General features: G+C 30.7%; 1 protein-coding gene across 16 annotated transcripts in view; it reads right to left on the minus strand.

Moving 5' to 3' along the window:
* Positions 1 to 228: 228 nt before the first annotated feature.
* Positions 229 to 18914, minus strand: part of LOC143247077 (serine/threonine-protein kinase TBK1-like) — a 45210-nt gene continuing 26524 nt past the window's right edge. For 14 of the 16 annotated variants that reach the window (XM_076494489.1, XM_076494484.1, XM_076494476.1 and 11 more), the window contains 10 exons: positions 17862 to 17963; positions 16337 to 16448; positions 15265 to 15389; positions 14521 to 14597; positions 10059 to 10098; positions 7818 to 7919; positions 2714 to 2810; positions 1954 to 2132; positions 1215 to 1286; positions 229 to 493 (listed from right to left, as the gene is read on the minus strand). In XM_076494489.1, coding sequence (XP_076350604.1) covers positions 406 to 493; positions 1215 to 1286; positions 1954 to 2132; positions 2714 to 2810; positions 7818 to 7919; positions 10059 to 10098; positions 14521 to 14597; positions 15265 to 15389; positions 16337 to 16448; positions 17862 to 17963 — 994 coding nt within the window. In that variant the 3' untranslated portion in view covers positions 229 to 405. Of the gene's footprint in view, positions 494 to 1214; positions 1287 to 1953; positions 2133 to 2713; positions 2811 to 3055; positions 3227 to 7817; positions 7920 to 10058; positions 10099 to 14520; positions 14598 to 15264; positions 15390 to 16336; positions 16449 to 17861; positions 17964 to 18914 lie in introns of all 16 variants that reach the window. The other 2 variants (XR_013026359.1, XR_013026358.1) reach the window with 1 other exon arrangement.

Raw genomic sequence — 18914 nt, forward strand, 5'->3', positions numbered from 1 at the left:
ACTACTTAATGGTGAGAGACAAAAGTACACTTTCTTTTTGTTGTGATGCACTGACACAAATATACTTCCATGCTGCAACCTTTTAGAGACTTTACAATGTTAAATTATATGTTGACTGATTCTAGCCAAACATACAGCACAGATGTAATATGAACATCTACTTCAGTTTCATGCGTTTTAAAATTGTACTAACTTGAATAAGTTGGAATGAATAACTCAAGGAAGTGATTGACTTGTAACTAAAGAAAGTGGACCCACCATCTGTAAATTTACTTCATGTACATTACTATAACTAATACACCCACTGCAAATAATTTCACATTATGTACATTATGCCTAGTGAAGACAATGAACTTCTACATAAGTAAATGGTTGTAAGGTTCATATTCTTCAACAGTCTGCATCCTATCTTTCATTCAAAACTTCTTTACAACTTGTATGATCTGTGTCATTCTTGTTTTCCTTCAATTGTAAGAACATTACCTGATCCAATCTGAAAAATTAAAAAGGTACGACACATTAACGTTATTTTCTCTGTGAACTCAAAACAGTTTTAGAGAAATTTAGGTTTGTCTCTAGGTAAAAATATATAAAAGCAGTACTATCTGTTGTATGTTCATGTAATTACTTTGCAGGCATGGATGGATCTTCCTCAAAGTTGGTATGGAGGGTCATTGAAGAGACAAATTTTCAGTTTTGCACTTTCCAGGTTCTATGTCATAAGTTAACCTTTCATTAATCATGAACTTACATACCTGCCATCCAGGAGATGGGTACTCCAGCTAGTTATTGAATGTAAAAGTACTTTCTCAGACTAAAATATAAGTTCCAAATCTTGCAAACACAGTTAATTTTTAAGAACGTGACTGTGGTGTGGATAAATTAATATACTAAAGGTATAATTGATGCTTGAAACCATTAGTTCTTTGATAAATCTCCATTTTTACAGAATTGAGGAAAAACAAAGCTCTTGTGTTTCTATGAGTTCTCCAATATATTAACATCATTCATTAAAACAGTAATTACACCAGTTTAAAATCCAGCATATGAAGCTAGCATTAGTTCAAAACCAACAATACTATATAACATATTTATGAGAGATGGATTAAAACCTTTGCCATATTTTTCTTATGATACTATTTAAATAACAGTCCTTGTAAGGATCTTGTAATGCTTACTAATTTGGTTATATAAAAAAACTGAAAGTTTCTTACTGCGCTATCATAGCTTCGTTTTCCTGCAAAATGTTCCACAAGCTAGATTGGCTTTCTTGTAGTTCCATTATACTGAAACAGACAACAGTTAGTGAAATTAAAAGAAGGCAAGCTAATAGTAAAAAATATTAACAAGAAAACACTGAAAGTTTGTGACTACAGATTTCTAACAGGTCTTCTTATTTTGAAACAGCAAAAGGAAAATTAAGAATAGTCAAGAAACTTGAAATATTTAGAAAATAAAAATTTCCAATTCTCTTTAGATAGAATAATTTTAAGTAGTGACTACTCAATGAAAGGAATATTCTAACTTTTTGTTTTTTCCTCTGAATAAATACCAGGAATTAAGAAATTCCTTGTGATAAAGACAAGTATTTTCCTGTAGTATTTTACCAAAACTTAGAAAAAATCATTAGAATATTTATTTTACAGGAAAGCATGGAACAAATGTTTTATCTTAATGTTTTTTATAAAATAAACCTGACAAAATGGGTATCATGTTGGTAATTTGTAAGTTTCCAGATAAATATCAAACTACAACATTATACATGTTTTAACATCCAAACGTTTTTAAAACTACACCTTTTTTCTCGTTTGACAGTCAGTACATGTTACAGTATCTGTCTTAATGATAAAATGGCTACGTTGAGTTTGAAAAAGTCTTAAGAAATATGCAATTAATTCAACTTGAAAGTCAGGTAATAAAAGGACATCAGAACTATTCTTTGCATAAACTTACTCTTTAAGTAGCTTGACTGGGATTCTGTGTTTTATTGATGACTTATTACTCCTGATTCTCTTTTCCTTACACTGCAGCTTCTCTGTCTCAGCTAGACAACCACCTGTATTTTCTTGAGGTAATGTATTCTTCAAGGATGAGATAATTTTCTCTGTGGTTGTTTCAAGCTCTTGCTTTGTCTAAATATTTTTAGTGAGCATATAAGATTAACAATATTAACTATGTACATGTGAACCTAGCAAGCTGTTTCACCTGTAAAATAGAAGTGTCACACATTATCACCTATACTTACCATCTTTAATTACTCTTTTTCCCTCTTGTTAATTTAGTACAACTAGTTGCTGACTTTAATTTATTTGATATTAATTATACATCTGTACATGGTAGTATAAAACATATGGTAGAAAAAAAAACTGGTAAACCAATGTTTTCAACAAGTGAATCTGTTTACAACACTAGAGATTTTTCATGGTTTCAAACATGATTTATCATCCTTGTTCAGTTATAGCATTCATACAATAACAACCAAGATATCTTTATTTAAATTTTAAAAGAAACACTTCTAAATGTTGAATACATAGAAAATGGTTTTTGGTAACATTGAATAATACATAAAACAGAGGTATATGAAGCTTTGAATTAGCTCATACCCTTCTTAAACATTAAGAAAAAAATAATTCAACAACTAAATAATCTCAAGGATTCAGAATCTACTAAACAAAATGGATTTCAATCTTAATTAGATTCATATAATACTCACTTCTTCAAGTGTGATACCATGACTTTTAACCATTTCCACACAGGTGTGGATTTCTTTCTGTAGACATTCACACTGAACCATTGCAACCTGGATAGCACTGAAAACATATACAAAACATATCTAAGCTGAGAATCGTTAATTAATTAATAGTATCTGACATTTCCATAGCTCTTCCACAACCAGATTCAAATGATAAATGACAGATATTTCAACTAGCTCAAATAAATACTCCTATAAATCCAGTTAAAATCATCAAATGAATAAATCATGGTGTTATGCTTGGAAACTATATCATGCTGTCAAAAAGAAGAAAAACGTTAATCAATATAAAAAAAATCTTACAAATGTGTTCACTATTGGAGAAGACTTCTGATATATGGACTGTTAAGCCTTCCTTCACTGTTTAGCCTAGTGTGTGACCCCAAATTGACTTCATAGCTTCGACATTAAAACAGCTACTATGTTTTATGTATCTTCATGAAACTTCACAAGATTTCCATATGTATTAAGGCTCTTTAAGTAAAAAGATCAGAAATTTTAATGAAATATTTTCACTAAAGAATTCTTGAAAATATAGGGAGTCAAAGTGTTAACTGCTCTGATTGTAAAGTTATTTTTATGTTAAGATTAAAAATTTTTTTCTTCATATGAAAATTCTCAAATTTTGTTTGCATAATCTCTAAAAATCTAAATAAACTTCAAACCTTTTACAGTAGACTCTCCCTATCAATAAGACCACTTTTCGCTCTTAACAAATGTCGTCTTACTAGGGATTGACTAGATCATCAGTTAACTATGAAGTATTTGCATATTGAGCTGTAATGTTATATGTGATATTTCTTTGCATATTGTGCATCTAAACTATTAATATTTCTTAAATATTTTCCATTTTATTGTCTTTACTTTCATAATTCAAAGTGGTTTACAAATTTTAGTCACAGACTATGCCTACATATATTTTTTATTATACAAAAAAAAAGATAATTTTGGATAGTTGTATTTTGACAGTGTTAGCAATTTCACTATAAACAGTATCTTCTATATTATTTATTTTCATGAATGCTGAATTTTTAGTGCAAACTTCTTCGTATATGCAATGCACTTCATCATTTGTGGTACTGATTGGATTGTGCGCTGTCTTCAGTGGAATGATCACCATCAGGTTGTTGAGAAGTTCCTGTCCTCAGTTGTCTCTGAGCTCTTTCATAGCAAAAAACTCGTTTTCTTGATCGACGTATTCAGTAGGGTGGTGGACTTTATCAGGCTATAGCAGTTAAGCCAAACACATGTATTCGTTATCTTTACTGTTGTCAATTGAGGGGGAACTGATGAAACACCTCATGAAAAACATTTTGATACTGTGCTGGTCTTGATTTTACACATAATAGAATTGATCCAAGCACAAGCATCTAGCATACATTTTTTACAAAGTTTGTAAGTGACATGCCTTTATCCATGTCTCTTAACATAGATGCTTTTTGTAGTGGGCTTTGAAATGCATGAATGATACCTTGCTCAAAAGGATGTTGCATTGGGATGCAACAACATATTTCTGACATTGTTAATATTCTCTTGACTGTATGATGTAACATTATCTAACAGCAGCATAATGTTGCAACTCTGTGCTTATTAAATTCAGTCTTGTTAGCATACCAAGCCACTGATAAATCACTCTTTATGTTTAAGTTTCAAGCATCTGGATTTTGTGCCCTTACTGAACATAAAAGCATGTTCAACTTTACCAATACTATTGCAATTTAACACAATACTTAGTCTAACATTTGATCACTTCCCCACAGTGCACTGTTCACCTTTTAAACATAATGTTTTGTCTGGTAAACCACCAAAGCTAATCCCAGTTTCATCCATATTGTATGTGTGTATCTAGATCCATATCACTCTTTAACAGCAGGCAAATTGGCATTCCATTCATCAGCTGTCATGGCATCAACTTAACTACATTCACCACTGATTGTGAGCTGGTGAATATTAAGTCTGGTTTTAACTTTAATGAGCCATCCACATGATATTTTGACTTTTCTTCCAATATTGGTCCAGAAACTGAGTTTTGATAGAAGTTTTTTTGATACCATGATGCTTCAAGGTTATCATGCAAAAAGCTAGAACAAATGTGTTTTTGTGAAGATGGCTGATTCTCTTCAAATGTTCTCTTCTACGTTCAGCCTTATGCTTCAAAAATTGCCGAAATAGTGTTTTACCAACATTTACAACTCATCAGCTGATTTGCACTAGCTTTTATTGCTGGCATTATATGCTTCAATAACTATCTACCAATGATAGCTCAACACAGTCAGGTGGCTTTGCCTTTGGCATAAATTTGGAGCAGAATTTCTATGCCACACAGATTTATAAGAGAATTTAACAATAAATTTCACATGCAACCAAAACACAAACTGATGTTTTATTCATTGACTGATGTCATAAAAAAGTATGTGGAAACATTGCCCCTTTCAAGTGGGTCTTTTGTGACTACCTACTATTTAGTTTAATACTAATAGAAAGCCTACATTTCAAATGAGTATTTACAATATGATTCATGCTATGTAATGTTACAGATAACTGACAATTTAGCTGATAAGAAATTTTTTCCCACAAGAAGCTTAGTGGAAACCTAAGATGAATTTCTGACTGCTCAAGTCAGAGAGCCAGAAGAATTCTGACAGATACCCAACTACCTCACCTACTGACATTATTATTCTGTGTTCTTCTGTGCATTACTTACTTAAAAACAAATTACTTTATGGACTAGTTACATTGGTGAAAGTATTAGGGATAACACAAAAGGACAGTTGATGAAAAAATAAAGTTATACAGGTAAGTGCTGCGTTTCTTGTTTTTAATTATTCTTTACTTATTATTATAAATGTAACTAAAAATATAAAAATTAGAAAACTTTAGGCTAGATAAGGTTAAATTAGGTAATAAATAAAAATAATGATAATAATAATAAAATTTTTCTACGAAGTACACTTGCTTAGACTAACATCTCACAAGCGGCATGAGCTTCAAGTAATTTGATTAGTGTAACTTCTGTTTCATGTATTGTGAAAATATTTATGATGGTAATTTTGGTAACATAATTGTCCAAAAGCCAATAACATTTAATTAGAAACACAATCAGTGTAATTTAAAAGTGACATGTACTGAGTGTTGTCAAATATTGAACATGTTTGCAAGCAACACCTGTTAATGCTTATTACCAAAAATAAAAATTGACAGTAACCAGCTGCAATATGGAAAATCAACAATAGCCTTGGGACTGATTTAAGTGGTCAGCCTAGAGAAATATTTTATAATGGTAAAGAAGACAACGAAATTATTAGGACTATAATATTTTGGCTGCAATGTAGGATTTCTTTCCTTGGGGAGATGGTTGGTCTAGGAAAGCCTACTGTAGTTTTTATGTTATCTTTCTATCATAACTCTCTATAAAGTTGTTCAATTCAACCACCATGAAAAAATATAAAATAAATTTTAATTACCTATCAAATTATGTAATCCACAAGTTATTAGCAAGATTCTTGCAAGTGTACATCACAAAAATTTATTTACTTATTTCACCTAATCTAACTTAAAATGTTTATAATTTTTACACTTTAGTTACTTTTATGACAATAAATAAAAAATACACATGAAAAACAAGAAATATAGAACTTACTTTGAGTCTTCTTTTTTTTGCTAAGGACCAAACTTAACCCTACTTTTTTATACTAATGATATTACTGCACTAAATACTTTATTAAAGGACACAAAATTATAACATGAAAAAGCAGATAATGTCCCATAACTAACATAATTTTTCTTACATTCTAATTATGCAACAAGAGCCGTTAAAAATTCATCTAAGATCACTGGTTGGTTTTCTGTGGGAATAAAGTTTGAACTAGAAGTAAAATAGGCAATTCTCTGTATAAAAAACAATGTAATATAATGTTATTGACTACCTTAGAATCTTGGCTTCCTACTGTTTACAGATAACATAGTATTAAGTGTTTAATAGAACTACTAACACTTTATGAAACTCAGGTGGGTGTGGCAAGAGGAGTCTCATTTTCTAGCTTAAGGCTCTGTAACCAAATAAGATTGAAGTCTATAAAAATTACGCTTTATTTAAGCAATGACAATATTAAAATGAGTATTTTATGTCAGATTTCATACTTCTAATAGGAATAGTAATTAAATTACAGAAAAGCTGATACCTATGAGGAAATGTCACAATTCTCATAACAGGGAAAACTGAAGGTTTAATATTCCCTTATAAAATTAAGAATATAAAATTTATATAATATTAAAATTTAGACTATTAGCTATATTTATTTGTATATCATGATATTATGGTATTTTAATCAGTTTTTGAATGTTGCTCAGTAAAACCTGTGCAGAAAAGGATGCTTGTATGAAAATAATTAAGAGTTCAAGATCTAATAAACAGATAACACTTATAGCTTTATGTACTCTTATCACATAATTATTTAAATCTAAAACCTTTTAAGATGGTTTACTAAAATTTCTAAAAAAATTATAACAAATATTTAAGACATCAGATGAAGATGAAGACGAAATCAATTTCACAACACATCACATTTGTGTAATTAATTATTTTGGAAACAATTGAAATGTGATGAAATTCAATTCACAGAATGAAATTAGGATTCAGAGTTAACAACAGTGATGCTATGAAATATAGTTACAGTAAGCGATACATGGTTTTAAAAGTGTTATCGGCAAAAATTGTTTTTAACAGTTATTGCTGTCTAGTATAGATGTTCATTAATATCAACCTAGCCCTATTATCCAATGTAAGCAAACATGTCTCATATCACGATTTATGCATTGGTAACGTTAGATTGTTTCAAGTTCTTCAAGAGATTTCATATCATAGTTTGTACAGAATTACTATTAGATTGTTTCAAGTTGTTAAAATGGCTTCATATCACCATCTATACATTGATAATATTTGTTTTTCAAGTTCTTCAAGCACTTTTAATCAATACATTTTGAGAAATTAATATTTTTCTCAGCCACAACTTAACACATGTAGTACCATCCTATTCAACAAAAAGAAACTGAATAGTCCACTCACTTGTACCAATCATCCAATTTTTGAGACACTTGGTGGCAAGCCTTCAAACATGTATCTTGAAGAAGTGAAAAAAGCTTCTGTCCAGTCTGCTGTATTTTTATTCTTTAGCAAATAGAAAATAAAATTATTATTCCTTCCAGTATAAATTAGGAAAACACAGAAGTTATAAGTTGTGAAATATGCTTTCGGTATATCCTTTTGTTCACGTTTTAAGATGAGCCCCAAATTTCATGCACAAATGTATCATTCATTAACAATGAAACACTGAACAGAGAACACTGAAATATCTTCTATGCAAGCTTATTCTAATACAGTTTAATATTCTGCAGTTGTTAATAAAATTTAACTGATCATAGAAAATCCTGATTTTTTTACATAATTCAATACAAGACAAAATTAATAAAACCATCATTAAAACTTAAGATTTACTTCAAATTTGTTTTATAATACTCTTCATTTAACATTTTAATAAAAAAAACTAATTTTTCACAGTTTTTTGCTGTTTATTTTAATGTTTTACATGATAATTATTACTCTTTATTTCTGGCATGATGCAGAGATGTCAACACAGGCTTGGTCAAACACATTATCTCTCTGTGCTCAATTAAAGTCTTTACAGTTTTCATACTACTATCTTTTAATATATACACCTTCACAGTATTTGGCAGATTTTCAGTAAATATAAGTATTTTACATACAAAAGAATCATGTTTTTTAGTCAAGTATTCTAAATAAACCAAAAAAGATTTGTCCATGAATATATCAAGAATGATTAGGAATAGTTTTCTTCACCTCAACTTTCATTTCCTAAGTCTATAAAACCTCCTAAATACTGTTTGTTTCAGTAAAACTTTATATTCTATCTGTCAGTTTCTCTACCCTAACTCTATACATGGTTGATCATAGTCACCCAAAAAGAATTGAAATAAATCTAGATTACCCTTTTCTTCTTCCTATAATGATTTCAAATTGTAACATGAAACTGCACTTGTTTATTCTAAGTAACTTTACACTCATAACAATATAAATCTATTTATACTTAAATTCTATTGCCCTTTGAACCATGTCTAACTAATACTATACATGCCATTATAATTCTGAAATCGTTTTGGGAATGTGGAGATCAACTTATACCATTGAATTACCTGACCCACAGCTGCTTGCATGCATGCATGCCTCATGAAACATTTTTATTATATTATTTTACCTAATCTAACCTTAACCAATGTAAATGGATCCCTATTTTTACATTTTAGTTACTTTTATAATAATAAATAAAGAGTAAACATGAAAAACAAGAAATAAACAAGTTACCTGGAACTTCTTTTTTTGTCAAGTGTCAATAACACTTAACATTACTGTTCTTATACTAACAGTTACTACTAATTTACTAATCACAAAATAGTTTTTACTTAATTGTATAATGCATCAAAAAAATGTAGAATAATATCATGCAAAAAATAAACAATGTTCCATAACTATCACAGTTTTAATGGCTTTCCATTATGCAACAAGAGCTATTACAAATTCATGAATGCTAGTTGTTATTTGTACTGAAAGAGAAAACAGTTCTCTCTTCAGGAAACAACATAATATAAACCTGATAAGTGGAAATCTTAGCCTTCTATTAGTTAAACAAATTTACATAATAAGAGTAAAAGAAAACTTTTAATAAATTCTGAAAGAGAGAATGTGCATGCAGCAAGAAGGGTCTGATATTCTACTTGATGGCTTTGTAAACAAATAAGATTGAAGGACATAGAAGTCATGGTTTGTTTTTTCAGCAATAGTGAGTAATTTATGCTAAATATCATACTTACTGGACGGGTAGTGAATAAAACATAGAAGCAGGGATACCTAGAGAAAATGTGTCACCTTCCTTATACTAGAGGAAATTCAAGATTTTTTAAAATATTGCCTTATAAATTTAAGAATTTATCTATTATTAAAATATGGATTACTAGCTACAATTTGATGCTATACAAATTAGAAAAAACATAAACAAAAAGTACTTTAATTAAATTTTGAATGTAAGTCACAAAAACCTCATGACGTGCACAATAAATGATGTCCTGACAGAGAAGGTTGAATATTATTCTTCAAACTAAAGACTGAATCGGTTACTGATAAAATAAAAGTATTTATTTTCTTAAGGCTGAAAACTACTACTTACTAAACACTAATATTGACTTCCTCAACTAAAGTCTAATCTGATTATTAAAAAAAGAAAATGATACTTGCTTTTCCAGAATGTGAAACTGTTCATCACTGTAAGAAAGAGCTGGAAAAAAAAAAAGTAACAAAACATCAAGAAACAATGTATCATTCTTTAAACACGTAAAATATAATGATGTAATTTTAATAAAATAACAAGTGTAGGATTATGAAAATATTACAAATGAAGTACTAACACTGGTTTAAAAGAAAATTAACATCAAAAAAGATAAAATATAATATAAAATATAATATTTCTGCAAAATTATCACATATTCCACTACTTTTGTAGAACTGCTAGCACAGAAAATTATCTACAAGTTTATATATCAAATAGATGTAGACAGCACCATACAAGCATAAGGAAAAACATTATTGCTAAATAAAAAAAAACAAACTATATAGGTCTGGCTACTGAACTTGACAAAAATAACCAAACAAACCAGGGATAGAAGCAGACATATCATTTTATCGGCTAATGATTACATACCAGACTAAACTGTCATGACTTTAAGTAAAAAATAAAATCCTTACATTACTAGATTTTCCACTTTGTCAACTGAAAGTTTGGTGTTTGAATATACATTTAACTTAAATCATTATACCTTTCCCTTAGTTAACCTTAGAATACTACTTTTGTGAATATTCTATGACTAAAATTCTAGTTTTTATTTGTTTTGCCAGTTCTCCACATAAAGTTAAGAAACGTTAGAGTGCTATGTGATCATTAGCTAATCAAATAACATGCCCACATCCATTCCTATCTTGTTTGGTTCCTTTCTTCAAGTTCAGTAACCAGCCCTAATAGCTTGTTTACTTTTTATGAGATTGTGTATAGTGGTTATAGAGTATTCTAAAGCTTTATGAATTTTATATAGAATAATAATAAAATAGATAGACAAACATCACAAACACTGGAGAAAAGTTGATACTAGCTAATACTAGAACTAGGTTGGCACTAGGCCTGTTAAAGAAAAATGATAAGGAATGAAAATAAGAAAAAACTCAGTTTTGGCTATTTACTGGTTTTCCACTACTGAAATTCTGGATAGCTGAAAAGCAACACATACACCAACGACAGGGCAACTATACCAGGTAGACTGTATCTAACTTTTCATGATCTGTATGGGAATTGATTTTTTTTTATTTATTTATTCCTTCACCTCATAAACAATATAGTGGTTAGCTCCCTAAAGACACCAACAGTACAGCATACAAAGCACTGAGTATTCAACATGTTACAGTCATCTACAGTTTCAACTAATAGCTGGTAATTCTTGTTTCACCCTGTACTTAACTGTTTTAAAGGAAAACCAGTTTTCTATATGAAAGCTAACTTTAAGGCATAATAGCATCATTTACAGTAGAGTTATTTTTTCTTTTCTTTTTTATTTTGCATAAAATTATAATAATAAAATAGGAGATCATGAAGACTGTTTTGTTCTGTTGAAAGAAGATGAGCTCAGTTTGGGCTATTTAGGGGTTTTCAACTTTTGGATGCTCTATATATTTCAAAAACACCATATAAACTGGAGATAGAATGAGTATTCGAAGTATCTATTCATATCTAGCTTCCGATGACTTGTATAAAAAAAAAAAGTCCAGTGAATTTATTACTCTAAAAAGTCCAACTGCATCATCCATACATAAAGTGTGCACTTCACAACACAACTAGAAAAACAATATGTTACTGATACTGTACCATTTCATCTATATCTTTATCAAGGACACAACAACAGATGTAGAGACCCCACAAACAGAGTCCTTAATACATTCCTACACTACACAGAGCTAGACGGAAATATCAAACAGAGACCTCACCAAAGAGTCCTTAATCCATATGTACACAACATGCAGCTAAAATAATACTTTACTGATACCACATGATTAAATGTAATATTTAAGTAAGGCTTAAATATTAATTTAAATGCAATGAAATCCCTCTCAAACCATTTTGGGAAAGAAAATAAGAAAAACTTACAAAAATATAATTAAGGAAAAAATAACAATGCAAGAAATGCTATGTAAAACTAGTTTAGTGATCACTTGTTTTGACACATTTAGAACTTCGACAAAAGAAATGACATAGATTATTGTATATAGAAGCTGTTAATTAGTTCTTTTCAAGTTTTTCCACAGCAGTACCATAAACAAACTAAACATTGAAATACCTCTAATCATCAAATGGAAAAGAAACTTAAAACTGGGATGAATATAACAAAAGCTCTGACAGAATAAAAGTGCAAATGAGGAAAGTTATAATTTTCTTATGCTAAAAATGTAATTCCTATAGGTACTTACCTCCTAGTACCACATACATAGCTATTTTCATTCAGTGTTTCCCTCTATGTGCCAAAAAATGAGTATGCATGCCTTTCATCTCCCCTCATTTGGGATCGACTGAAAAACATCATGCAACAAACCTCCACCAGTAACAGTGACTGAAGCCCAGGGCCTCACATTAATTAAATTAGGGGGTTTCAAGTTATGACTATAAATATAGTACATGTAGAGATTCTGTCTCAAGAAGGCCTCTATAAGTTGAAAAACCTAGGGCCAATAAAACCTTCAATATGGTCTTAACAACATCTATCTTGGTCATCTATGAACCCAAAGAAAAAAGCCACCTAAGAGTGAGAAATGACTCTGCAGTGAAACAGGGCAGATTTAGAAACTGAATGAGATGGGACAGACCTAGTACAGGCAACAAGTCTCCAATTTTCTTGGGGATAACAAACAACTTGGAGAAAAATAATGAACAGGTTCAATGGAAATGAAATGGGTACCTGAAACAAAGGAAGGGAGAAAAAAATTGTAGGACAAGTCCCTCTGATAAAACCAAAATAACCCACAGATCTGTGGTGAAAGATTGCCAAAAGGGAACACGTTTGTACAACTGGGCTCTCACAGGCCCAGAAACCACTAGGTAATGCTGGCAACATGCTCGTTTACATCAAATAATACGACAAGATGAGATACCCTGAATGGAGAAACAAGTAAAGGCTGAGAAGGTCTAGGAAACAGAAATAGGGGCTTGTCTTGGCTCTGGCTATGACATATATGCTATCAATGAGGAAAGTGTAAAGTGTTTCCAATGTTGCAGGTATATGACCAAAAATGGCAAACAAAAGAGGCAATGCATAAATCTCTAAGATAAGGGTGCAGGAAAAAATCTGGGACAAGGCCATGTCTCGACCCAGAAAATCCCAAAAATTGAGACATGACATGTGTAAACCAAGAGCTGAAGACAACAATCTAGCCAATCAGGGAAAGGTTTCTTTCAAAATACCCTCAGGGTCTTGATGAATTGCCTCAAAAGTAAGGGAAAGATGAAGAAAGGTGTGAAAATTACACATAGTATAAATGCACAGGAAAATTGGGGACTGTCCAAACACAGGTAAAATTGATCCCAATTGTTGAGAGTCAAGAAACAAACAGTCAACTTGATGATAAGCGATTGCAAATTGATCTGTATCCCATGAAAAGTGAGACGTGATGACACCCTCAACTAATTCTGAAGCAAATTACTCAGTGTGAATTATAATATCTGAAGAGGGTGGGAAAAATAAATATCAAGAGGAAGAACTATCATGCAACAAAGAAGAATGGGGATAATAGGGAATCAAGGAAATGAACAAAACATCACATTCCTGAAAAACCATGTCTAAAAATGCCGTATTTGACCTAGCTGATTCTACAGGTGGGGCACAAGAAGACATGGTAAAATCCATTGGTGGAAACAGCTATCAAAATCATTGGTCCAAGCAGATTTGGTTTTGTAATAACAAATAACCCACTTGAAGTAAAAAAATGTATCTCAGAGAATAATGTTTGACCTTCTTAGGTCATATTCAGGTTAACAAAGATTTGGTTTGTTCAGGAGGAAAGAGGACAAGTTCAGGAGGTGGTTAACCCACATAATAATCAATCTCACAGCAGATAAATCCAACAACTGGTCTCTTCCACCTGCAGCCTGTGAAATAGTGCTAATAGGAGGTGTAATGCTCAAATTGGTAACATGAGCCTCAGAATTTATGGTGAAAATACATATCAAACAAAAGTGTTTGATATAAAAATGTGGGTGTAAGAAAAAACAAAGACTTGTAACTGAAGTTAAGGATCTCTTCAATGTAAAGAAAAAAAATTTAATGAAGAAATCCCACTTTAGAAATTAAATTATTAGTCACAAGGGAGCCCACAAAGAGCACAAAAGAAAAAAATCACTGAACACAAGTACTGCCAAAGGAGAAGTGATAATTCAGTAGAATGTAATAGAGGGAGCCACATATGAGAATATGTCACACTCTTATTGGTGGACTCGCTTGATGATTGATATTAGATGCATTTCAATAAGTCAATTCCATTGTTTCCAATGTAGCATGCATATACAATATTTTTGCATAGCAGGGACAGCACTGAACGAGAACAGCTATTTTACATGAGAAGAGGTTTCCTTTCTCTTTCTTTTAAAACTTTTAAAGTTGCTTACTTCGAGCTGCTTTATCTCGGACCAGTGACTGCCAACTTTCTCGTATTTTCTGGACGTAAATAGATGCTGTCTCCACACTGAAAAGGATTTTTAAGTTTTCAAACACTGTAATTAAACATAATCACACACACAAAAAAACCACAAAACTGAGAAAGTAAAATAGATATTAAATCAAAATCTATTTTTGAATATATTTAGTTTAAAGTTGAGTGTAAAAGTGATAGACTGTAAAATATATTTTCATAAATCTTAGCAATATTATGCTTTTTTAATTATAAATAAATCAATTATAACTGATACATAAACATCTTAAATGCGTATTTATCTGTAATAAAAATGGTAACTTTTGTTCAAAAATATTTACAATGTTAAAATGTATACGACTTGTAATTAAATTCTAAGAGAAACTATACAAAAAAAAATGCAACAGAAATGTTCTACTCTAAACTTTGGTGTTTAAAGTGAAAGTTAATGTTTTAACCTTGAAAACTGAAATGTACTCAAAACAACACTGACACACCTTGGTCCCATTATTGACAACAATAACATACCTTGATCCCACTACTGACAACATTGATCCTGCTACTGACACACCTTGATCCCACTACTGACAACATTGATCCTGCTACTGACACACCTTGATCCCACTACTGACAACACTGATCCTGCTAATGACACACCTTGGTCCCCCTACTTTTAAAGATGTTTGAGCTACATGCAAAAATACTAGGAAATGGAGCTTACCATCTAGACACGATAATACACTGGGAGATACTTTGTTCCCACTGCTGTTGAGCATGCTTTCCTTTCAAGAACTTATCTTCAAATGACTTAATCCTAGCTTTAAGAGACTTGACATGATTGTGTACCTGTGATAAGTACAGTACTGAATGTATTGAAAAGCACAAAGTTGAATTCATCCATGACAAAATACTAACCACAAAGTCAAAAGTACATTTTACCATCAAGTGTGCAAGTATAACTCCCAACATAAGAGTAGGAAATAATTGTAAATGGTGAAGTTTATATTCATCCAGGTATTAAGTTTATTTTCATTTAAGTTGAAGACATAAAGAAACATTATTCAGATATATCAAGACAAAAACAAATCAATAAATTTTTAGCTCAATCTTAAACCTGTGAATAATTACAGCATGCATAAAGTTTAGTCAGAGGCCACAGTTTTGAGATTTGTCACTTGTACCACATAGGTATTTACCAATTTATTATTAACTTCTGAGTGAAAATAAAGACAAATATATAATTATATGTCAATTACATTATATCTGTTGTGTTGAGACCCAAAAAAGGCCTCTTTGCTCGATTCCAGGGCTTTTCACATTACTTGAAATACAACAGATCTAACAGTGATTGAGAAGTTATTTACATAATAGCAAACTGCTTGACAACATTTGTTATGATGTGAACTAATTTGAGTTGAGGAAGCATAACTTTTATCAGTTTTACTCATACCAAATCACATGAGTTTTAGGTTCTGGATAATTTATCACAATTGTATCATTTATTTTAATACCATATATTAATAATTATTGCTTTTATTAAAATTAAACTGCTCCTTATTCTGATGAACCAATGAATAAGCATATTAGTTTGTTTGAACTCTGTGAAAGATAAGACTTCATAAGTTAAAACTAAAAGTTTTAAAAAGCAAAGACCCCTAACCTTTCCTAAGAAAATGTGCACAAGCCAAATATTACAAGTCAATAAACACAACTCAATTTAACAATAACTTACACAACAAAACTTTGACATATGGAAATAAGTGAAAATTTTAAGACGTGAAACAAACACCTACAGCTGCTTGACTTTCTTTCTTAGATGTGATCAGCCCAGCCAGCTGGTCCAGGTCACTTTGTGCTGTATGTTTGTATGGCCAAAACTCAAGAATTTTTGCCAGTAAAGCATGTCTGAAATAATAACGATAATTCTGGATACAGGGGAAAGATTTCTACATATTACAAACAAAATACTCTTTACATACTAATTTTGTTACTATATACATGACTAATTATATATGCATCAGTTGAATTCCAAGTTAAAAGTAATTGATGACAACTAACAGAATAATACTGTTTAACAAACATAACACACAATACTTTTGCTTATACAACTATCCTTGATATCCATAAAAATAATGTAATATCACATCAAAAACTTGAAGACTTCAAACTATCTTGAGTCATTAACCCTATATATATAAGATCAAAGTGTGAATGTATTAAACATTTTTGAAAGAGTTGCATTCAAAATTTACCTTAACTTATATTATCAATATATGCCAATAAACGCAGCATCAAAACATAATTTATAAGTCATATTTTACTATAAGTTTCAATTTAGTAATTCCAAAAAGAAGTATTTAAATAAATTCTCAATCTTCACTTCTCTGTATGACATGACACTTCATTATGAATTGTCCATTTTAGATTTTCTTTCTACCCCTGTATGATCTTCCAGGTTCTCACAAATTAACAAATTATACTAAAGACATAAACAAGCTACAAGTCAATCTTCTCCTAAGCTTTTTGCTTTATTGAAATATCCACAATAAAGTGAAACCCACATGCCATGCTCCTCCTACCACATCCTGTCTTTTGAAAAGTCAATACTTTCTCCCTGACATTTGCTATTGGATTGTTTCTAACCAATAGAGACACAAGATTTAACTTTACTTAAAATAATGCATAATAGAGCCCATTGAGACAACTGATTTTGAAAAATTATCTTCAAATTTCTTTCTTTATCAGTATTGAAGCTCCATTTGACCAGCTACTGGCATTATTTAATAAATTTATAGCTTAGTTACAAAGACACTACATTTATAATAGTTTTCTCACATCTGTTTTATGTGCATGGCAATTTTCTGTATTCTACATTGTACATTTGGATTAAAAAATAACAATTTATTAAGTATCAAAAGTCTCACAGAAATTAAGTCTAGTGTTCCTCATTTGAAAAAATCTTGCATATACAAGCACAAGGCTAGTACTAAATTTCTTGTTTTATATGTATATATTTTACTTATTGTTAAAAAGTAAATAAAATGTAAAAATTAAAAACTTGTTAAGTTAGAAAACCTTAAATGAAATGAAATATACAAATCACTAGCAACACTAATAGCTTGTACACATTATAATGCACAAACATGTAACTTAGGTAATAATATATGTAAAGTTAATCAACAAAAATATAATTTTAATTTGTACAAATGAAGGTCACTGTTGACATATATACTTTCTTACATGAATATCTAAAAACATTAATTCTGCATAGTTTTCATAACATTCTACACAACATTAAACTTCTTCCAGTCTACCTACCTGTTAACAAACATCTTTAAACAGTTGTCTAAATTATTAGCAGTTTCTTCTACTTGAGAAAGTGTTGTTGCTAGCAGTTTTGCTTCTTCACTGATTAAAGTTCTAAAATAAGAGAAACATGTTGTTTCATTTTCATTAATAATCCTAGAAACTAAAGTTGTTGACTTCATGTACATCATTTTAACAGCTTTAAGATGTTTAAATTACACTAATTTCACAAATTCACCCCATTGAGTGTAGTTTAATTATTCATTTTAATTACTCTTAAATATCTGATTATTATTCAGAATATTTTAAATGTAAATGAAAATTGTCTAAAAAACAGTGTCACTACTTACAATACTGTGAGCAGTTACACGGGCATGTAAAGAAGTTTCATCAAACTTTTCATCATCACTTGTAATTAATTTAAACTTTTAGGTTTCCTGACAGTATTACCGTATTTTCCGCCTAATAAGCCGAATTTCTGGCCCTAAATTTTCGACCTGATTTTTGGGGGTCGGCTTATTGGCCGATCACTCCTTTCGGAAATTTCTTCTTCTTAGGAAATGTTTTTCTTTTGAAAATTACCATAGGCGGTAATTTTGTCCCATCAGCAAAGCACGTTAAGACTACAGTGAAACGTTGTTTCTGGAATTTCATTGGTTACCTAATTACAGTGAGTGGAGCCAATAACGAATGACATATTGATTCCATTTCTGTCTCAATACGACACGTTCTGCTTTTCTACAGAATGCCAATGATCACACACAACATGCATGCTGACGCTGAAACGAGGCTAAGAAATCATTTTGAAGAAACTTGTCACTTCTTAAAAATGGCTTCGGCTTATTGGGCGGTAATAAGCAAAAACCCTCATTTTCAGAGATGAAAATTGGCCTCGGCTTATTCAGCGATTCGGCTTATTAACCGGAAAATACGGTAATTTGAAGTGTTTGTTGACTTCATATGACTGGTGTGTGTTTATGTAAGTGAAAGTTGTTTAAGTCACTGTGCTAATTATATTGAGTCAGTAATGAAATTCTGCTGTTTTTGAAAACTCTGTACCTGTGA

The sequence above is a fragment of the Tachypleus tridentatus genome, chromosome 3 (genome assembly GCF_004210375.1).
Source record: "Tachypleus tridentatus isolate NWPU-2018 chromosome 3, ASM421037v1, whole genome shotgun sequence".
NCBI classification, from domain to species: domain Eukaryota; kingdom Metazoa; phylum Arthropoda; class Merostomata; order Xiphosura; family Limulidae; genus Tachypleus; species Tachypleus tridentatus.